At 41.4% G+C, this 22134-nt stretch overlaps 6 protein-coding genes and 1 pseudogene across 8 annotated transcripts; all 7 read left to right on the top strand.

The window, feature by feature from the left end:
- Positions 1–370: 370 nt before the first annotated feature.
- Positions 371–2937, top strand: LOC148424224 (uncharacterized; annotated as a pseudogene). Its single transcript, XR_015865327.1, has 2 exons — positions 371–741; positions 1070–2937. The product of XR_015865327.1 is annotated as an uncharacterized LOC148424224 (transcript).
- A 109-nt stretch (positions 2938–3046) lies between these two features.
- Positions 3047–5229, top strand: LOC148424223 (uncharacterized). The gene is made up of 2 exons (XM_088412689.1): positions 3047–3475; positions 3997–5229. The coding sequence occupies exons 1-2, from the start codon at positions 3346–3348 to the stop codon at positions 5151–5153; spliced, it is 1287 nt and encodes a 428-aa protein (XP_088268815.1). The 5' UTR covers positions 3047–3345; the 3' UTR covers positions 5154–5229.
- A 241-nt stretch (positions 5230–5470) lies between these two features.
- LOC148424222 (uncharacterized) lies at positions 5471–8763 on the top strand. The gene is made up of 2 exons (XM_088412716.1): positions 5471–6077; positions 6870–8763. Exons 1-2 carry the CDS (start codon positions 5891–5893, stop codon positions 7574–7576), a joined length of 894 nt encoding a protein of 297 aa, XP_088268842.1. The 5' UTR covers positions 5471–5890; the 3' UTR covers positions 7577–8763.
- Positions 8764–9123: 360 nt separating this feature from the next.
- On the top strand, positions 9124–12620 carry LOC148424221 (uncharacterized). Of its 2 annotated transcripts, none has more exons than XM_088412662.1 (2): positions 9124–9268; positions 10411–12620. In XM_088412662.1, the coding sequence occupies exons 1-2, from the start codon at positions 9244–9246 to the stop codon at positions 12024–12026; spliced, it is 1641 nt and encodes a 546-aa protein (XP_088268788.1). In that variant the 5' UTR covers positions 9124–9243; the 3' UTR covers positions 12027–12620. The 2 variants fall into 2 exon arrangements, with proteins under 2 accessions (XP_088268788.1, XP_088268787.1); XM_088412661.1 differs by lacking the exon at positions 9124–9268 and adding an exon at positions 9491–9842.
- A 683-nt stretch (positions 12621–13303) lies between these two features.
- LOC148424220 (uncharacterized) lies at positions 13304–15673 on the top strand. Its single transcript, XM_088412710.1, has 2 exons — positions 13304–13718; positions 14416–15673. Exons 1-2 carry the CDS (start codon positions 13526–13528, stop codon positions 15276–15278), a joined length of 1056 nt encoding a protein of 351 aa, XP_088268836.1. The 5' UTR covers positions 13304–13525; the 3' UTR covers positions 15279–15673.
- Positions 15674–15823: 150 nt separating this feature from the next.
- LOC148424219 (uncharacterized) lies at positions 15824–17820 on the top strand. The gene is made up of 2 exons (XM_088412703.1): positions 15824–16266; positions 16544–17820. The coding sequence occupies exons 1-2, from the start codon at positions 16074–16076 to the stop codon at positions 17548–17550; spliced, it is 1200 nt and encodes a 399-aa protein (XP_088268829.1). The 5' UTR covers positions 15824–16073; the 3' UTR covers positions 17551–17820.
- Positions 17821–18593: 773 nt separating this feature from the next.
- Positions 18594–22008, top strand: LOC148424218 (uncharacterized). Its single transcript, XM_088412713.1, has 2 exons — positions 18594–19039; positions 20077–22008. Exons 1-2 carry the CDS (start codon positions 18847–18849, stop codon positions 20856–20858), a joined length of 975 nt encoding a protein of 324 aa, XP_088268839.1. The 5' UTR covers positions 18594–18846; the 3' UTR covers positions 20859–22008.
- Positions 22009–22134: the final 126 nt, after the last annotated feature.

The raw sequence follows: 22134 nt of genomic DNA, 5'->3' as shown, positions 1-22134 counted from the left end.
GATTTTGAGGGATCTTACAACGATGTTTATTAGATTCCTTTTGGTAAAACTACTTCGATTAGAATGACTTATTATTAGTCATGTGGTCTACAGAGTTTCATAGTTGACACATTTCGGCTGCTGATGTACCTCGAAAATTTCCAAAGAAAATAATCATGCCTTGGGTCAAAAAAAGTTGAAAAACACTACTCTAGGTTACCCAACAAGTGGGCCTCCGAGACGAGCACTAAGCACTGAAATATGAGGCCTTGCCTCCGATCGTCTTGTGAGCATTCTTGTTAATGAGTTTACAAAAACGCTTACATGCCTTAGGAAAAGTTTGTCCGAGTGGAGTTGCCGTACTACCTCCATTGAAAGTCAATTTCCGCATTTAACGAAAACACTCTTGATTTACCCAGTGGTTTCTCCCGAATATGTGCCGATTGGACGAACCGCAACTTTAACACAGTACGTCCAACACAGCGTAATAGGATTAAAATATCGTTCATCAAATATTTGTGTTCGCAGAAGTTCGTGCGATGAAGCTCGATTAACTTGCTAGTTGCTAACAAACGGAAGACGTCTTTGTTCGTAACTCGAGTAGAGATCAAGTGTGAGTGTACTGCTGTTTTTATGGTGGGAAAATGTGCACAAGCACAAAAGCGGACGATGTGTGGCGGCTCTGGAAAACTAAAGACGATCGACAACATCAGCAACTAGTCGCTGTTTTCATTGAGCATCGAGATGCGGGAAACGAAACAGGTTTGTTTACCGAATGTCAGGTATCTGGTATTAAGTTTTATTGATCACGCTATTACGTGCGTTAGATAGGTATAATGCATTAAAACCCATGTGCCATCACATTATAAAGCCATATAGTATTGAAATAAATACATGATACTCACGTGAGTTGTTCAGAACAAGTGCATGGGAAACTATAAATCTCAAGTATTTTTTAAAAGAAACATTATAAATCTCAAACGTCATGATTTTACATTATGATAAAGATGAGTAAAAACCAGTACACAAAGCCACCACATGAGACTTGACTAACAAATCTAAACTCGACCAAACGCTGCTTGTTCTGCAGACTTCAGTGAAGAAAGCCATCAACCCGAGTCGCAGGAAGCAGTGACGTCTCACATCAAAGAAGAAGAAGTGCGCCTCTGCATCAAAGAGGAAGAGGAGCCAGAGCTTCTTCTCCTCAAACGGGAAGAGGAGCTGAAGTCCGCTCACATTAAAGAGGAAGAGAAGGAGGCTGACATGTCGCCATCGCCTTGTGTCATTGTGAAGATCGAAGGGGATGAAGAAGAGGGCGATGGAGGATCACAAGCAGACCTCTCAGTTGGCCTTTCAGATAGCGACAGCGCAACATCACACTCTTCAAATCCGCATGATGATGATGAGCAGTCCAAAGCGGATACGACAGCCCACGCTGACAAAAAACAACTGACGTGTCCTCAGTGTGACAAGACGTTTGGCACCAAGTACACTTTGAAAGTGCACGTCATGACACACACTGGAGAGAGACCTTTTGCTTGTTCAGTATGCGGCAAAAGTTTCTCTGTGAAGGGAGTCTTAAAAAGGCACACAAGAACACACACTGGAGAGAAACCTTTTTCCTGCTCAGCTTGCAACAAGAGATTCTCTACAAAGGGACATTTAAATAGACACTTGAGAACACACAGTGGTGAGAAAACGTTTGCCTGCACAATTTGTGACCAAAGGTTCTCTGAAAAAGAAAACCTAAAAAGGCACACAAGAACTCACACGGGGGAGAAACCCTTTTCCTGCTTAGTGTGCGGTCTTAAATTAACTCAAAAGTCAAATTTGACAAGTCACATGAAAACACATACTGGAGAGAAACCATTTGTTTGCTCAGTGTGTGGTAAACGCTTTGCTTTAAAGACAAGTTTATTAAGCCACACAAGAACGCACACTGGGGAGAAACCCTTTGCCTGTCCACTTTGTGGTAAAAGATTTGCTCGGAAGGCATATTTGAACACGCATACACACGAGCGTCCAGTGGAGGGAAACGATTTGACTGCTCAGTTTGTGGCAAAAGATTCACTCGGAAAACACAAACATACACTGGTGAGAAGCCTCCTACCTGCTCATTGTGCGCCTACACCTGCAGAGTTTCTTTGTAACTGATGCGGGTGAGAATGTTTACAGTCACAGTATATAGCAAATATTGCTTCATAAATATCATCTTGACAATGTGCTTGGTCAAACAGTGATCGTGGCCTTTACTGGATAATATTTACGCAATTGCGTGCACGTGACTATAATTTGAAAATACTGTTACTACAATATTAATATGAGTGGTAATATCATAATTCACTTCTGACACTTCAGACGGATGCTACCCACAGTATGTGATGAGCACGAGTACGTCTTTTGCCTCGGTTGAGCTATTTCAGCCGTAAAAAGTTCATATTTGGCTGTCATTATTTTCAATACGAATATCTTCAAAAACAATTTTTCCACCTGTGCTCAAGGCTCGCATGATGACCAATCATGGCTCAGCTGTTGGTCATGTGATATTCGCAACCAGATCTGTGATTGTTTGTTATCTGAGCCTTCAGCATATGTGATGTCATTTTCAGTTGACAGAAAGTGGCGAATGTGTTTGTAACTTGGCAATGAAAAATAGTCATCAAATCAAGTATAGCAAATGTAATTTTTACTACAGGAAATGGCTAAGTAGACTATTGCGTTAGTAAAAGCAAAAAAAAAAAAGAAACATTCCAAACTGTAAGCTTGCCACATCAGGAAGTTTGTCTTTCGGTTTACATTTTTAATGTTTTTTTTTTTTTTTTTTTCCATCTATAACAAGGATTTTTGAACTAAACTATGAATAACTGGGAATAAATGAAGGATGGTGACAATGACATTAGTGAGCATCACAAAATCAGGTGTGACGTGTCAAGTATTATTTGATCGTACATAGCTATTTATTAAAAGAGAATGTCTTGAAATAAAGTGCTCTAGTGTAATTAATCGACAGAAGACAAATAAAGCAACCAATGAGGGCGACACATGGAATCGTCGATTGTGACGTCATGGGAGCGTACCTACAGAAGGCTCGCCGATGGCTCCGCTGAAGATTGTTTTTTTTTCTGAATTAATTTTGAATATACTCAAGCCTCGACTCAGTGCGTCATTACTGGACTTAATCGCCATTACTTAAGATTTCGTTTTTGGATGAAATCGTTTTTTGCACTTCGGGGCTTTTGGAGCTTGTTTAGCCTAGCTTATCTTAGCATAGCTTAGCTTAGCTTAGTTTAGCTTCTTAACCGTGAACAAAGAGAGAGGTTTGACAGCAACGCAACGATAAGCAGAAATCTCGAATCTCAAAGTACAATGTGCTGTGATCATCGCGTGAGAATGTGTACAAGTATGAAAGAAGAATACGAGGAGGTACTTTGTGCTACAAAAGAGGACAATGAGAGACACCGTCAAAGATTGGGCGCCGTTTGCAAGAATCCCCAAGGTATGTTGAACTCGAATGTTTAGCAACTACCTTAATGCCTTCACGATATTTATGCATTTGCACGAATTCCTTTTTTTTCATTATGGCATGGTTATGTAGGCAGAGGCAAGCCGTACATTTAACCGCGAGTTGGGGGATTGTATTCTTTCAACATTGTCCCACTACACGACAGTCTTCCTTAAAAACGGCAGAATTGATATTGAAATGACTCTTTGGTTAATACGGTCCACGAAAAAACATTACCTATCAAAATATTAACTTTTTACTGCAGAAAATGGCTAAACTAAGTTTAATATCTCTGAACTCATTCAATCTCAAAAACACGTTAAAGATTTTTTTTTTTCTTTTCAGAGACTAATTCCGTGTACTTTACATTTTTTAAGTGGAAGGTTAATGGTATTGAATGAGTTAATATAGGCATGATTTTACATGTAGAAAAATATATATGTTTGACTAACGTACACACCAAGTGGGCCAACATCAACTTTTCTAAATCGTGTGTTTCATCTTTTATCCTGCAGACGACTGTGAAGCTCGTCATCCTGAGCAGGAGACCCATCGCATTAAAGAGGAAGAGGATCCAAATCCCCATTACATCCAAGAGGAAGAGGAGGATGCTGAAGACAAGTTTCCTTTGTCATTTGTCATTGTGAAGATTGAAGACAATAAAGAGGAGGACGATAGTGGAGGATCACAAGACGACAACGTTTTAGCTCCACTTTCAGACAGTGGCGATACAACACCAGCCACCAATGATGATGATGACGAGGATGATAAACAACAATCCAAATGTGAAACGACATGCCGCACTGGCAGCAAGCTCTTGACGTGCTCTCAGTGTGACAAATCCTTTGGCACCAAGTATGCTTTGAAGGTGCACAAGAGAATACATACTGGAGCAGAACCGTTTTCCTGCTCGTTCTGTGGTAAAACCTTTTCGTATAAAGGAACGCTGATGACACATACAAAAACACACACCGGGGAGAAGCCATTTGCCTGCTCACTTTGTGGTAAAAGATTCACTCAGAAAGGATACTTAGGAACACACATAAAAACGCACACCGGAGAGAAACCTTTTGCCTGTTCAGTTTGCGGTCTTACACTAACTCAAAAATCAAATTTAATCATTCACATGAGAACGCACACTGGGGAGAAACCTTTTGCCTGCTCATTTTGCAGTAAAAGCTTCTCAATCAAGAAGAGTTTAGTCAGTCACACAAGAACGCACACTGGGGATAAACCTTTTGCTTGTCCAGTTTGTGGTCATACATTTTCGACAAAGGGACATCTAAGAAGACACACAAGAACACACACCGGTGAGAAACCTTTTTCCTGTTTAGTGTGTGGTCTGAAATTGACGCAAAAAAATAATTTAACCAAACACATGAGAACCCACACTGGTGAGAAACCTTTTACTTGCTCAGTTTGCGGTAAAACATTTACTCAAAAAGCACAATTAGTCACACACACAAGAACACACACCGGTGAGAAACCCTTTCCCTGCTCCGTTTGCACCTACAGCTTTAGTGAGCGTTCCAAACTGGTTCGGCACATGAGAACACACACTGGTGAGAAAGTGTACACTTGCAATGTGTGTGATGAGAAATTCTCTCATAAGTACCAGCTTGACAAACATGGCTGTTTTGAGCAACCATTGATGAGACTCAATGTCAGATAATATTAAAGAATTCAGAGTTTGTATTATAACTAGAATGCTGTTCAGGAAATCATTAAAACGTAATCTTATTTTCCTATGAGTATGTTTTATTACATGTTTATTTTGTTTTGGGACACAGTTTGTAAATCACGTTTAATAATTTGCAAAAACTGAAAAGTTACATTTATTGGTATTGCTTATCAATTTTTGCAAATTAAATAAATCGATTAATAACGAATTACGTTTTTTTTTTTTTTGAGTGGGGAGGTATTACCGATCCATTTTTTTTCCATCGAAACTCATTAGCATGTCATCAATCATCCATCATTAATTCTGAGTATATAAAGACTGCGTGCAGCCAAAAAGCAATGAAAACTATAGCGAAACTTACGTCGTAAAATTGAGCTCACACTCCGCACCAAATAGTGGCAGAAACGCAATAGACTACATCATTACGGGGCCGAAGAAGAAAAAATAGCCCACGAAGAAGAAAAATTAACGCTTGCAGGAAACCGTTAACAAAGCACGATAGTGAAGTCCGTTGTATTTGTATTCTAGTCCACTGGACTGTTCTGTTTTCAGTACTTTTTTTCTTTCTTTTATCGGTACTTGAGGAAACGCAAATGTTGTTCGTAATGCATTTGTCTCCATGCAATTTGACGCTTATCCAACTATTTTAGCTTGCTAATCTGCTCACTAAAGGAGGCGTGTGGTTGAAGCGGCAGGCTACAGTCGAGGTTTGCGATTGTCGTGTGAAAATGTGTAAAGTAGAAATGCTGAAAGCGTTGCTGAGTCAACGACTCAGTGCGGCCGTCGAGGAAATCTTTCAAGTGTTGGAAAGAACCATGGCGGAGTACGAGGAGGAACTTGGCCGAACAAAAGCGGAGAACGAGAGACAGCGCCAACTACTCGACACTGTTTTGAAGCCTCGAGCTGACGTCGCAGGTTTGCTCACGTCTCTCTCGCATCTTACACGATGTTATTCACGCTACCTATTTGTTATTTTCACTTAAATATTATGTAGGTTACATATAAAGGACACTTCGTGGAAGACACAGAAACGTGATCATAAAGTTTTTGGAGATGTGGGAGAAAACCCACGCAGGCATGGGGAGAACATATAAACTCCACACAGAAAGGCCATCCATTCAGCTAGATCAGGTGTGTCATTTGCGGGCTGGTTTTGGCCGGCTAATGGGTTTAATCCGGCCCACGAGTAAGTAAGAAAAGAATAAAGTGAAACGAAAACAAGTGGAAAAACTTCAAATGTTTTGTGATTAATGGCATTGTTAATATTTTACGATGAATAGCGAAGTCGTACTTGTTTTGGTGTGGTATTAAAAAAGAATGTTACATTTGAAGTTGTCTCCATGCAGCCCGCAAACTAGATTCTAGATCTCGATGATGCGTCAACTCGCTAAATCGTAATTCTGGATGGGTGGTTTACAAGGCATAGTTGGTAACTAGTCCATTTGTGGCATTCACGCAAGTTATGCACAATGCACGATTAGCTGTTTTTATTTGGAGGAATGCTAACTTTGTTAAATTAAAGTAAGTATACATTTTTGTTGTTTGAACATTTCGTACAGGATTATTTTTGAATGAACCGAGCCTCCTTTTAAATCAATGTTTGATTGATTTATTCAATTAAAATCCGAAAAGACAGACAAAAAAGTTTGTCCCAGCGGTAGTTGGTATACAGTATTTAAAAATGCAACACTGTCTTGTGTTGTGCAGACGCTAGCGAAAAAGCTCTTCGTCCTGAGCAGCAGTTGCCGAGCTCCCAGGAGGAGCAGCAGCAACCAGAGCTTCTCCTGGTCAAAGTGGAAGAGGATGAGGGCCATATCATCAAGATGCCGCTGAGCACCGTTGCTGTGAAGAAGGAAGGTGCTACAGAGCGGGGCGGAGGATCCCAAGCAGGCAGTCCGCCTGCGCCACCTGCGGTTTGCGACGACACGCCCTCACGCAGTTGGCCTGCCCCGAAAATCTTAACGACACGCAAAAGAAGGCCGATAAAGGAGAAGTCGCATTACTGCTCTGTGTGCGGCAAAGGATTTTGTCATAAAGAATCTCTGGTAACGCACACAAGGACGCACACCGGGGAGAAGCCGTTTTCCTGCTCGGTTTGCAACGCCAGCTTCACGGACCGCTCCACGCTGATCCGACACGTGAGGAGACACACCGGGGAGAAACCTTTCAGCTGCCCGGCGTGCGGCAAACGGTTCTCGGTCAGGTCAAATATGACGACGCACATGAGGACGCACACTGGAGAGAAACCATTCGCCTGCTCACTGTGCGGGCAGAGGTTTTCCATTCGGGCCAATCTGATCGCACACATGAGAACACACACTGGAGAGAAAGTGCTGAACTGTGCTGCGTGCGATCAGCGATTCTCTTACAAGTACCAGCTTGAGAAACACGCGTGCGCCGCTGGGCACCAGTGAATAGAGGCGCTACGCAAATATGCTTTGCCATTTACTGGAAGGACCCAAATATACGACGCCCCCTCCTCCGCTCCCCCCAAATGAAGGCGAAAAGTATGGGTGCATCCTATAAATGGTAACACAAAAATAGATTTTTTTTTTTTGGCACCAGGTGGAAGATTGATCTGTCAGCCATATAAGCTGTGCATTTTTATGTCAGCCGTATTCTTGCGTACAATAATTACTGTAACGGTACAAGGTAGAAGATGGACGTCGGGTGGCTATTAGCATCCAGTGACTGTTGCAGCTAACAGCAGCTCGTGTTAGCTGAGCGTGTTATGGCATTATTTTCAAGAAAGGAAGCGAGCAGACTGAACCGACGTCCGAGTCCATCCTTGTTCACACAGGAATATTCCTAATACGTAGAGGATCGTGGAAAAGTTATGATGTCTCCAGCTGATTCAATTAAGAGTGCCAAGGTATGGAGCTGTGTGCACCTGTTAGAGAATGCGGAAAAGCATTCCGTTTGATTCTTTTCTCAACTGTGATCTTTTGGCATATTCACAAAATCATAAACTTTGTAATAGAAAATACCAGAATTTGGCCTTAAAATTAAAGGTGCGTACTATGCACAGGCACGTATTATATTTAGAGAATTGCAGTAGTTGAGCATATCACATCAGTGATCAACTACATGTTTTACTTGAGCCTGTGCTAAAAAAAAAACAAGTTTTCATGTTTTGTTAATTATTAGAGTGTTTAAAGATTGGCATCGCAAGTTCGTTTTGTTTCCCCGTACACTTGAATCCATTTCATTTTCTTGACTGCTTATCCTCATTCAGGTGGCTAACACTAGTGAGAATCAGGGCACATCCTTAACATCCTTTTACAGTGCACGCCATGCGAAACGTTATTTTCAGCCAAACTCCCCCCGAACTATTGCAAAGCCTTTTGGGATGAAGAAGTCAGGGAAAATTCTGATGGATTCCTCTTTGAAACTACATTTGTTGGTGTATGTCTCGGTATATTACGGCAATTCCACAAGATAGATCATTTAACATCATCTTGTTCTAGCTAGCCTGCCTTAAAATCTTGTTACTAATGACTAAAAATGTGACTTAGTCATAAAGGCATACGTTTTTGACTGAAATATATATAATATGTTTTGTAAAAGAATCAAAATATAGGAATAAGTTGTCGTCGTCCAATCGATTTCCTATTTCTTTAAAATGGAAACTACTGCTCCTGTCGGCATTACAAATAGTCCATAGTCGAAGGTGTCCTTACTTGATGCGTGGAAATACTCGTTATTATTTTCCTGCATTCTTTTCTCAAAACGAGACGCTAGTCTCATTTTGTAAGTACAGTACGCGTTCGCACGCGGAACCTGCCGAAACTCGCGAACCGGAAGTGACGCGCCAAGCCCGCTCAAAGACGATGTTTTAACTTGAAAGTTCAAACACATATTTCTCCTTTTTTACTCATAAGAATAATATATATACATATGAGTCTACCGCTGAACTCGTCATCGTGTAAGCCACTTTGAAGCTTCTCGAATTAATTGAGCTCGCAGTTTGTCGCCAATCTTAGCCAAGGTGTGAAAATGTCATTCCAAAGCGGAACTACTAGAGTCCAAGTCTCCCCTCATTAAAGAGGAAGAGGAGAAAGCTGACCACCACCCACTGACGATGAACACGACAAGAGCGACAAAAGGTACAAACAAAGTGGAACTTTGAACGCTCGCTTAAGAGTGCACATGGGAGAAAGACCTTTTAATTGCTCGGTCTGACACAAAAACTTGCGAATGATTAGAATGCCACAGAAACTTTAAAATGAGTATTGTCATATAATGACAGTAGATGGCAGTAATGTGCCCAAGGACTGCTTCCTAATCGCCATTCAACTCAAGAAACGGAGGAAGAAAATAACGAAGAAGACGAGCAACGAAAAGTTGGCGAGCCCGTGTCATTTCATAGCTTGCTATTTGTTGTTTATCCTGCACGCTATTCCTTCTTGCAAGTGTTATTTTGTTATTGTTATTTTGCCTTCGTGGTGTCATGGCTTCTAATTCGGTTTAGGCTTCACGGGCTAGCTTAACTTGCTAGCTGCAAACAAAGGACGGCATTGGTATATCAGAGAAAGCCTTGTGGTTATCTCTTGAAAATGTGTGCAAAAATTGTAAAGGAAGGGTACGAAGAAGATTTTTGTCAGGAAAAAGAGAACGATCGACGACATCAAATACAGGATGGATTTTTCAAAAAGCCTCAAGATGAATTACACAGACAAGGTTTGGTCACTTCTTATCTTTAAATGTTCTCTAAATGTGCTTATAAATATCAAACAGTCGTACCTTTGCAGCAAAATTACATATTCAATTCTTTAGAGAAATTTCAACGACGTTGGTAGGACACAAGATGAAAACAAAACGAAACGTTATATAAAAAGAGTTGTACTGTACTCAAAAGCAAATTTTGTCTTGTCGTTGTTATAGATTCAATAATTAGAATTGTACAGTCTTGTGAGGCGGGTTACTTTTATTACAGTTCATTGAAATGGACTATGTTTCATTTCAAGACTATACCACTAGAAAATGAAATGCATCCCACGATACAATGTGCTATAATATTTTGATGTCTCAGTCTTCGAGAGCACTTCAAGGCAAATTTTGGACTTTTTAAAAATATGCTATTATTTTGCAAATATATATTTTACGTGAAGTGAAATCGTACTACTTTTTTTGGGCCGCGGAACACAGACAGTAGCACTCTTTGTGTATTAAAGGGCGCATAGTTGAACAGTGCAACTTGATGGATTTATCTAAAGCATGTACTGTGGTGTCTGGTTGTGTTGTGCAGACTTTCTTCATCATGAGCAGCAGGGGCCAAAGTCTCTCCAAATTAAAGAGGAAGAGGACGAGGAGGATATCACCATGGAGCCATTTCTTCACGTTATAGTGAAGAGTGAAGATGAAGGTGAAGACGCAGACCAAGCAGATAGTGACAAGGCAACACCTCCCGGCACCGATGACGACGAGCGCTCCAAAAGTGGTCCCAAGTGTCGTGCCGACGACAAACGCTGGAAATGTTCTCAGTGTGCGAAAACCTTTGGCAATAACTCCGCTTTGAAAATGCACATGAGAACGCACACAGCTGAGAAACCCTTTTCATGCTCAGTTTGTGGTAAGGAATTCTCTCAAAAAGGAAACTTGATAAGACACACAAGAACGCACACTCGACCCACGCCTCTGAAAAAACAATGCGCTGTTTGTGGTTTGCGATTCAGACAAAATTCGCATTTGAAAAAGCACATGAGAACGCACACGGGCGAGAATTCGTTTTCCTGCTCGGTGTGCGGTAAAGAATTCTCTCGAAAGTCCGTTCTGACCACACACACAAGAACGCACACTGGTGAGAAACCCTTTTCTTGCTCAGCGTGCAACAAAAGTTTTGGTAGCCGCTCATCATTTATCCGACACAAGAAAACACACACTGGCGAGAAACCTTTCGCCTGCTCATTTTGCGGCAAACAGTTCTCTCAAAAGGGAAATTTGGTCAGACACACCAGAAACCACGCTGAACAAACCACATGCCGCTCCACGTCTGCGATAGAGACTCAAAATGCACATTTGGAAGCACAACTGAAAAAACACTCATGCAAGAAAAATTTCTCTCACAAATCCATTTTGACCATACATCGAAGAACGCACACGGCAGAAAAAACATTCTCTTGTTCAGTCTGCAACAAAAGCTTCCGCGGTCGTTCGTCATTTGTTCGCCATAAACGAACGCACACTAGCGAGAAACCCTTTTCCTGCTCGGTGTGCGGCAAAAGATTTGGTGAAAAGGCACATTTTGTGGTACACACGAGAACACACACTGGTGAAAAACCTTTTTCTTGCCCGGTCTGTAATAAACGTTTTAGTGCTTTCTCCACATTTTCTCGACACAAAAGAACACACACTGGTGACAAGCCTTTTATCTGCGCCACGTGCGGGAAAAGGTTCGCTTTGAAGACTTATTTTATGGTCCACGCAAGAACACACACGGGGGAGAAACCTTTTTCATGCTCAGTCTGTCACAAACGATTCAGCGGTCGCTCATCTTTTGTTCGACACCAAAGAACGCACGCTGGAGAGAAACCGTTTACCTGCTCAGTGTGCGGTAAGCGCTTCACCGGAAAGAAATATTTCATGATACACACCAGAGCGCATGCTGGAGAAGAACCTTTTAGCTGCTCAGTGTGTAACAAGAGTTTTAGTGTTCACTCCTCGTTGGTTCGCCACCAGAAGACGCACTCAGACGTCAGGCCGTATTCGTGCTCGCTGTGCGGCATGAGATTGACTTGTCGCTCGCATTTAGACAGGCATATGACCACACACACAGGTGAGAAAATGTTCAGTTGCGGAGTGTGTGACAGAAAGTTCTCTCGCAAAGACAATCTGAAGACGCACAAGTGTGCCGGCAAGAAATAAATCATACGTGAGAAAATTGCTGACGCTGGTGTCCGACTTTCCCAAGCAGCGCTTCTCAAACGAAGGCATGTGAAGTCACATCGGGGTGGACGAGAGAAATTAAACAGGGTATCATAAAATCGAATTCAATGCTGTGGTCAGAGTTGGAGATTTTACTTTTCAAATTAAAAGCAAATCCACTGTAACATGAAGCAACTTATCATCAAATTGCATTGTAGTGACTCCTTTTCAAAACATTTGATAACTTTTTAAAAAATTTCATACAAATGCGTAGTAATAATTCGTTTTGAAAGGATGAGTCAGGCATAGATGATGCTAAAGACAGTCTTCTGGAGTCGCTTAATAAAAACCTCGAGATACCACTACAAAGGTAGTTTGAAAGAATAATAATTCTATATGGATGGCACAGCATCATCTTTTGAGTCATTGAAATACATAATTGAAAAAAGGTTGAGAAACTATTGTTAAAAAAACAAAACAAAAACTCTTTCAATAGTTTTGGGACTCATAACCATTGTAAATGGCAGAGCTTTGCCATCGGTTTCCAAGCATTTTTCTGTTCAAACTTGTCTGCTGCGAAATGTCTGCATTGGAAAAATAAACAAAAACAAAGACTTTTGTCTTAGCTATTTGTGAAGTTATTTTTGATCATCACTAAACAGTTACCTTTGTTGTTGTGTAAATATAAGTTGCGTAAATACAATTTCAGCTTCTCAGTAATGTCCAATATGCGTACATTGATTATGTTTGGTTTTAATCAAAAGTAAAATATTGAACTTTTTATTTTAAAAGCAATGCGCCATAAAATAAAAAGTAATTTGTGTATTTTGTATTTTCGTTTTCTGTAATGCCAGAAAGAAAATGCCACGTTTTTAATATAATAACGTTGTTCATAAATATATGATTAATTGATAATCGACAAAAATAATTGACGGATTGATTGATTAATCAGTTAATCACATAATCGTTATTTGCTGCCCTGGAGAACAGCAAGTTGTGCAAAAGGTATATGTAAATGTTGAACTCTTGGGCAGAGACAAATATATGTTTGACTGGACAATTTTAAACCGGGTTATCTTGTAAAGGTCAAAGTGCATTTTAGTTTCTTCCTGAAACTACAATCATAAGTCTTAGCGCTATATAAGTGCGCTTCATTTCGCATTATTTTAATCTATAAGTAGCTTGGAAACAGTCAAGCGTGTAATGACACTCCACACCTGTCGGTGGCAGTAACGTACCAGTATGTTTTTTTAACTTCCGGGATAAAAAAAAAAAAAGCTAAAACGTGAGAAGCGTTCTTAGCGCCTTCATAAACATATTTGTCGTGAAGCGAAAGTGAGAATTTTCGTGGCAGAATAAATCGGACTCAGAGCATTTTTTAAGTTTCTTTATCCAGCTAAGCAGAATTTGTCAGCTGCGAACAGCGAGACGCGAAAGTTAGCAACATCTCGTTGAAAGAGAAGGTCAGAGCGGGTGCGGATTGAAATTATCGTGTGAAAATGTGTAAAGTCGAAAATCTGAGAGCTTTGCTAAATCAACGACTAAGTGCGGCCGTTGAAGAAATATTCATAGTGTTTGAAAGGACGATAGCGGAGTACGAGGAGGAACTTTGCCAAACAAAAGAGGAGAACGAGAGACAGCGACAACTACTCGACGCTGTTTTCAAGCCTCAAGTTGAGTTCCACAATGCAGGTTTGTTCACATCTTACACAATTAGGTCATGTGCAACGCAATGCTTTCTTGTGTAAGTCTGCAGCACAATTTTTTGGTTATAATAACTCGATTTTGTCCATCTGAAACTGTCTGCAATCACTTCCTGCCCATTAGGAGATCATCTCACCTATATTAACAATAAGAATACCGATAATGTTAACACATTTAGTATGTAATGTGCTCTCATAAGATGCGTTACAGTTTTAGAATCCTAGAGGTTTCAATGTTGTTAGATTTCTGTTTTTATTTTATTGTATTTTAGCAACCTTCATAACTATGCAGAGGCCTGCATGGCAGGATGATATAGACAAATGATATAATCGTATTTTTTTCCTGTTTTTCTGGACAGTTATGATTTTCATCGATTTTAAAGTAAAGAGCTCAACATTTCTTAAAGGTTGGTTTTCTGTGCAAGCCATTTAGACCACAACAATTTGAACTTATTTTAAATCAATTCAACAAAACTTCACATTCATAGATTGTGCAAAAGATCATTGCTGGACCTTAAATTGCTAAATCCCTAGTTAAAGCGCTAGTCCAATTTTTGTAGCTATTTTCAGCAAAAAAAAGTAAATCTATGGTCTAAATTTATAACATTTTTTAATGTCGCCAAGACTCCAAATTAAGGGAAGTTTGACTTTACCAAACAGTGTGTTTGTCCTCATGCATGCTGCAGACATCAGTGAAGATGACGTTCAGCCGGAGCAGCGGGAGTGGACCTCCAGGACGGAGCAACGGGAGCAACCCCACATTAAAGAGGAAAAGCCCCTGGACGTCAAAGAGGAAGACGAACAGGCTGACATCACCAGCTTTCCGTTGACTGGCGTCCTTGCCAACACTGAAAAACATGACGACAACGGGCATTGGTCACGGCTCGGTTCCGGTCCATATGAGGAGAATGCGAAGCCTCCACGATCACAAGAAGACAGCCTCTTAGCCCCGCTGTCAGTTAGCGGCAACGCCGCATCACGTTCTCCCGACACCGGTGAAGATGAACACGCCGAAGGCGACGTGGCGCACGACACAAACCAAGCACTCCTCAAATGCTCGCAATGTGACAAAACTTTCATCAACACGGCCACCCTGAAAAGACACGTGACCATTCACAAAGGCGAGAAAACATTCGACTGCTCATTTTGCGGCAAAAGATTCAATCAAAAGGTCCATTTGATCAAGCACACCAGAACGCACACGGGAGAGAAACCATACGCCTGCACAGTGTGCGGAATGAGACTGAGCCAAAAAGAGTATTTGAAAGTGCACATGAGAACACACACTGGCGAGAAACCCTTTCCTTGCTCAGTGTGTGGGAAAAAATTCTCTCAGAAAGCTTTTTTGAAAGTACACACGAGGACACACACGGGCGAAAAACCTTTTTCGTGCTTGGTCTGCAACAAACGTTTTAGCGCTTATTCAACATGTACCCGGCACCAACGAACGCACACGGGTGACAAAGTGTTTGGTTGTAGTGTGTGTGAGAAGAAATTCACTCGCAAGGACAACCTCAACAAACACAAGTGCACAAAATGCAAGAAATGAAGCTGCAAATTCAACTTCAAAGTAGTGATGAGAAAAGCAGCGTGTGCCGGATTGCAAATTTTTTTTTAAAATGCAGCAAACGGGTGCTTCATTCATTTCGCCTCAAACAATATGCACTCATAATAATTTATTTGTTGAATATGTATAATATAGTGTGAACCAGCTGACATTGATCCCATGTGTTGTAATTAAGTGACGGCATTTTCATTTGACTGGTGAGTGAGCTATGTTCATTGGCGCCTTGAGATACAAGTGTTGTTAGTGATAACGAGGCATTTTTGCTTGCTTTTTTCTGCTTTAACTTGAGAGCAAAACATGTAAAATACACGCCCACAACCTGTTAACATTGGTGGTTAAACTGTAATCTTCTAAATAAAAACATACTTCAAATGTGATAGTGGAGTGAGTTTCAGTTTTTGAGTTTTATTTTAACAAAACTGCAATACATATTACTTACTTAAAACGTAGCATGTAATGACACTCCGCGCCTAGTTGTGGCAGTATAGCTAAAGTGGCGTCTCCTTAACCGGAAGTATCGTAAACGACACGGCACAAAAAGCAAACGTTAGCTTGGCGACGGGAGTTTGTTGTTTTGAAGTTTGTTGTTGACGTATCTGTCGCAGCCGGATCATACCAGTCCCGTTTCCAGTGTCCTGTTCAATTCGTTTGCGCAAGTAGTTCCAGTACATTTTTTGTAGTTTCTTCCGCCGTTTTAGCTCGCTAGCTGCAAACAAATCTAACCTCGAAGTTAGTAAGACCTTGCGGAGAACGTAAACCGTCGATTTTCTTGTGAAAATGTGTAAAGTAGAACAGCTGAGAGCGTTGCTGAACGCGCGACTAAGTGCGGCCGTCGAGGAAATATTTGTAGAGTTCCAAAAAACAATAGCAGAATACGAGGAGGAACTCGGTCGAACCAAAGAGGAGAATGAACGACAACGTCAACAACTCGCCGCTGTTTCCATGCACGGAGTTGACTCACACGTCACAGGTTTGCTCCAGCCTTGAGTCTTTTTCTATTTTCCAATTCAACGGATCTCGTGGCAGAAACGAAACGATGGAACGAACATGTAAAATATCACATTCAAACAGAGCAGAAAAAAAGTGAGGAGTCAGTGCTGCCATCAATATGCCAATACTGTATATTCAGTTCTGAACATTTTTAGGGAGGGACTGAGGGAGTCTCAATTGCTGAAGCTTTACCTCAAATTGTGGCAATGTTCAACGTGATTACGAGCATCCGGGCCACGTGTTTGTTTGTCTTACAGATGACAGTGACCTGAATCCTCCCTCAGAGCAGCAGGATGACCAGTCCAGTAAGTACCCTGCCATAAGCCCGAAAGCAGCTGGGAGAGACTGTAGCTCGAACATGACTCTTGTGATGAGACGCAGTATCTGGGATGAATGGAAGGACGAGCAGCAAAAATTGATTTTCGGACCCAAGCAAGAGAAGCCAGAGGCTTCCCACGTCAAAGATGAAGAGGACGCCAACAGCAACTGTCCACTAAGCAGTGTCCTTGTGAAGACCGAGGACAAGGAAGACTACGCTCTGACTTTGGAGCTTCATCTCAGTCCAAGTGAAGAGAACAGATGGGCCGAGCCTCCGTGCGGCAGCTCGAGTCAACACATGGCATCAGAAGGTGATGGAGACCATAGTAGAGGGTCACTAGCATACAGCGTCTCAGCGCCCCTCTCGCTTCACACCGTTGATGACACAAATCATGTGACACGTCGCCCCGATGATATACGCTGGAAATGTTCTCAGTGTGGAGAAACATTTGGTGCCAAGAAAAATCTGAATAGACACCTGATGCTCCATGCCAAAGACCAAACTTTGAGCGTCTCTGGTAACAAAACAGCCCCTACAAAGCAATATTTAAAAACAGGCACCAGAGTGAAACCACGTTCTTCTTTTAGTACCCGTTCAGCATCGATCAGTGGTAAAAAACCCGTCAAGTGCTCAGTGTGTGGCCAGACATTTTCACGGAAGCAAAATATGGTTGCGCACATGAGGATACACACTGGGGAGAAACCTTTTGCCTGCTCAGAGTGCGGCGTTAGATTCACTCAAAAGATTACTTTAATACATCACATCAGAACACACACAGGCGAGAGGCCCTTTTCCTGCTCAGTGTGTAAAAAAAGTTTTAATCATCCATCCTCGATGCTGAGGCACATCAGAACGCACACTAAGGAGAAACCTTTTACCTGCCCACATTGTGGCAAAGCATTTGCTAATGAACCCACACTGAGAAATCACACGTGTATACGCTGAGGATAGCGTATTATATCTGATGGATAAAATTTACGTTGTAGTTTTTCTAATATCTTGTACATATACACATCAGTAGCATAGTAAACATTGACAACACTATTGCTGTGATAGTTTCTGTGGAAATATTTTGTCATTGACATAGACCTGTTGCTCAATATTGCTCATTGTTGCTCAATGTGTGTGCCACTTCTCTGTAGCATATGCCTGTGAAAATGCATAACCTTTGTATTCTGACTTCATTCTCATAATTATGACTTTACAAAGTGAGAATTCTCTCTTTAATCAAATTCTTTCATGAAGTTGAGACACAAATCACAATTGTTTCTTTTAAGAGAAAATTCCGAAGTCACGTTTACACAGCAAAAGTCAGAATTGTGACGTGAAAAGATTCCCGACCAAAATAAGAAATTTAATTTTTCTCATATTTCTCACTGTCAGGTTTCTGAGTTGCTTCTTCATTGTGAGAAATACGATTTTTACGTAGGAAATTGACTTTTAAGTGAGAAATAGGAGTTTTCTCAGAATTCTCACAAATTCTTACAAATTCTCATGTCATAAAAAACGTAGTCCATTCTCGGTGTTGGTTTATATTGTTTTTTATTTTTTGTGACAAAGTTGAATGAACAAAGATTGAATCATCTTCGTCCATCTTTTTGATTTTTTTTTTTTAAACTTGCAAGTGGTTTCTTTACTGTGAGGGTGTTTTTTTCGCAGAGTAGCAGCTTTTGTTTCATGTCGTTACAAGGGTTGAAATGTACAAAACTTGTTGAATATTCAATCAAATCAAGATTTGATTTCGGTGTCTTGAGATTCAACAAGAATGTTATAACAGCCCGATAGCCTTCCGGAAGTTAAACAAACCGAGAAAAAAAAGTAAAAACGTTGACATATTAACCAGGCCAATTGTATTTGATAGCCATTGTCAACCTCACTTTGATGGTCGTGTTCAAAACAGCCTGTATACATTAAAAAAAAAAAAAAACAGACGAAGGCAAGACGTTTGCTGTCTGATGGTCAAAGAAGGCGGAGTATCAAGCGTCATGATTGCGTCATCGCAACTGCGACAATTCGAGCTTCATTCAACGCTACTGAGAAACTTGGTTTATTTGACGTATTGTATTAGCAAATCTAGACACAGTTCGCCCTGGTAGGCAATTGGCGACCGCTTTACTCCAGTCGACTGATTGGAACAAGTCGTACTGTCCCGGTGGATTTTAGAAGCTTTTCCAGTTAGCTTTTAGCTTAGCTTCGCTTCGCTTGCCAGCTGCGAACAAAGAGGCTCGGAAGTGGGTGAAAATGTGTAAAGTGGAAATCCTGAAGGCCTTGCTAAATCAGCGTCTAAGTGCGGCCGTCGACGAAATATTTGGCGTTTTGGCCAGAACGATCGCAGAGTACGAGGAGGAACTTTGCCGGACGAAAGAGGAGAACGAGAAGCAACGGCAACTGCTGGACGCCGTTTTCAGGCCTCAAGCTGAGAAACTTGCTGCAGGTTTGTGCACTTTTCCTTTCACTCGACAGAACTAACTTTTTATGAAGGCAATCGGGGGCGTAGTGCGATTTATAATGCGCAATTTGACGAAATGAATTATCACCAGTGTAATCAACAAGCTTGAGAATCGCTAACTTGTGGTGGAAGGTCAGGGCCAATAAACGCATTATCTGATGGGTAGTCGATGACTTGAGTGCTTAATTCGTTCAGCGCCACTTTTAAAGCCTCGTTAGACAAACGTGGGGATATTTTTTGCATACATGTAAAGAAGTGCCTGGTCTAGTCTAAAAAAATATTGAAAATGTATGTATTCTGTTGTCAGAGACGCGAATGGAACAGCTGCAAGAGTGTTCTAAATGTTTTGTAGTTTTCTTTTGTAAGAAATTGGAATTTCTAGTGTTCACTCTGATTGTTGTCATTTTTGGTCAGCTCCAGTCTTGGACTTCCAGTCGCCACTAATATAACCGCGGCTCTCCGTGAGACTTTAGCCAAAGGGATGGGAAGAGAAGGGATAACAATTTTTAGTATCAGGTTTAATCATTTAATTTTCAAGTAAATATGTGTACTGCAGTAGTTTGACGTCTGAAGAGTGCCCATGGCAAGTGCATAAATAGTTCATTCATCTATCGGGCATGCAGGAAACCTTCACGGTGCGCTTCTCTGTAATACAGGTTTTGTTTTTCTTAAATTCGTAATGCACTCAGGGTGCGATAGGCAAGGCGCGAAGTAGCAACGTATCACTGCATCTGAGTGTGAAGAGTATATAATTTTTGAAAAAAACTTTATTGTGAAAACTGGGTTGAAAACCAGATTCTCTTGCATTCGTTTCGGTCACTTGAGCACCAAATATTCACTCACAAATAAGTTAAATGAGTAATAAACAAGATGTGTTTGGGAAGGGGGAAAAGTCCAGTCAAGAGACAGGTGACGAGCCCGCAACTTTGCTAATGGTGAGTTCACTTTTCAAACCATGGTCGCGTGCCTACGTGCTGACGTGGCATCGTGAGCATAATGAGTGTGTGTCTGTCTACCTTCAGATTTCAGTGAGGAAGATGGTCCACCTGAGCAGCAGGAGCGGAGCTGCAGGCTGGACCAGCTGGTTGCAGACGTGGTGCAGGTTAAAGAGGAAGCCGAGGAGGCTGACATCAGCAAGTCGCCTTTGACCTCTGTTTTTTTCAAAAGTGAGAATGACGGGCAGCAGGCGCAGAGTCTCCGCCATCCAAGCGAGCATAGCCGGAGACAGCGGCCTCCGAGCGGTAGCTCAAGTTCACGCGCGACAACTGAAGGTGAAGCGCAAGCAGACAACCTGCCAGCGCCACCGTCAGACGAGACCAGTAGAGCATCCCATTATCATGGTGATATGGAATGGCACCCCAACAACACACACTTCAAGTGCTCGCAATGCGACAAAACGTTTGGCAGCAAGTATACGTTGACGAGGCACATGAAAAGCCACAGCGCTGGCAAAGAACACTGGAAATGCTCGCAATGTGGCCGAACCCTTGGCGACAGGAGGAACCTGCGCAGGCACATGATGGTCCACACAGGAGAGAAGCCTTTCATGTGCTCCGTTTGCGGGAAAAGATTCTCCCAGAAGGCCAACTTGATCACGCACACAAGAACGCACACGGGCGAGAAACCTTTTTCCTGCTCGCTCTGCGGCAAATGTTTCGGGGATCGATCGGCTTTGATCCAACACAGGAAAACGCACGCTGGCGGCAAACGTTTTGCCTGCTCGGTGTACAACCCGACTTTTAATGTTCATTCCAATTTGGGACAGCTCGGCAGAACGCACACTGGCCACAAACCATCTGCTTAGTTTGTGGACAGGATTCTCTCGAACAGTTGCACTTTGGTAAGACATAGCACATATCAGGTCAAATATATCAAACAGGGTTCATGAGTACAGTTCGCAGTGGTAATGATACACAAATGAAGCTTCATGAAGCACTTGTGAGATTGTTTTTAATCTATAAAACAAACGGTCTTGATATGCTTTAATTTTGAAGTTCTTCCCAAAAGTTGTTTGTGACAGCTGTCTACTTTTATTTTTTTCCCATCGCAGCTCCCAAATGTATCACACATATGCGGCCTGCAAGCTATAATGAGTTTGACAACACTGCTCGGGAAGGATTTAAACAAATATCACAAGTGCATCATGAATCTTTTTTTTTTTTTTTCCTGTAGCAATCTACAGGTTTTATTAGTTACAAGTAGTTAGTATTAATAACTACATTGCTGGGGTCACTGACTGCTGCTGTCAGTGCAGCAATTTGATAAACACCTCTGAACAAATTTAAATGTTAATGATAAATAATAGGGATTCATTTGAAAACACCAATGATGTGACTGGTTTTTCACAATAACTACCAGATAAATATCAACATTCACACTTTATTTCCATGACTGTTGGCCATAGTTTACATTTTCAAATGATCACTTCCTTATTAGTCCTAGAGAATCACAATGTCCCATCACTGATGAACTATTTTTAGGACAGGCTCACGGTCTACGCATGTGGTCCTTATGGGCTTCTTGGTGCTCGGTGCCCCTAATGTATGCTATAATCTTCCGCTGAGAGACAGTCTATTTGTGTCCACCAAAGGGGACACTGTTTCTTGGACTGTATCTTTTGATTCATTGGAGCTAGTGTCCAAGTGTGCTCAGTCGAGGACATCCTGGCCTTGTCAATTAGGTCTCATGTTTGGGTGGAATGCAATTCATTTTGCTGTCTTATTGAGACAAAGTGGACACAACAACAAACACAATTGAATAGCCAAGGTCTCGGGAGGATATAGTGTGCCACAAATGCTCATTGTATTTTTATGAATTGTGTTTTTTAATTACTTTATTCATAAATAGAAATCACAGTTTGGTTTGTGTGCATAAAGTTTAGAAAATTATGCTGCTGTTTAAATACAAGGCTAATTTTGTTTGTTAAAACACACCAATTAAAATAGTGAAACTGATTCATGGCACTTCATTTCTGGTGGAGTACTGTTGCTTGTTGTGACGCCGTTTGTGTCCAGGTACACATTGCTGAAAGGTCTACATAATGTGTATGTGTTTGTGTGTGTGTGTGTAATTTATATATA

This window comes from Hippichthys cyanospilos, chromosome 4, assembly GCF_059441005.1.
Source record: "Hippichthys cyanospilos isolate Australia breed blue-spotted pipefish chromosome 4, RoL_Hcya_1.0, whole genome shotgun sequence".
Lineage (NCBI taxonomy): Eukaryota > Metazoa > Chordata > Actinopteri > Syngnathiformes > Syngnathidae > Hippichthys > Hippichthys cyanospilos.
This window is presented reverse-complemented; position numbering and strand designations above follow the sequence as displayed.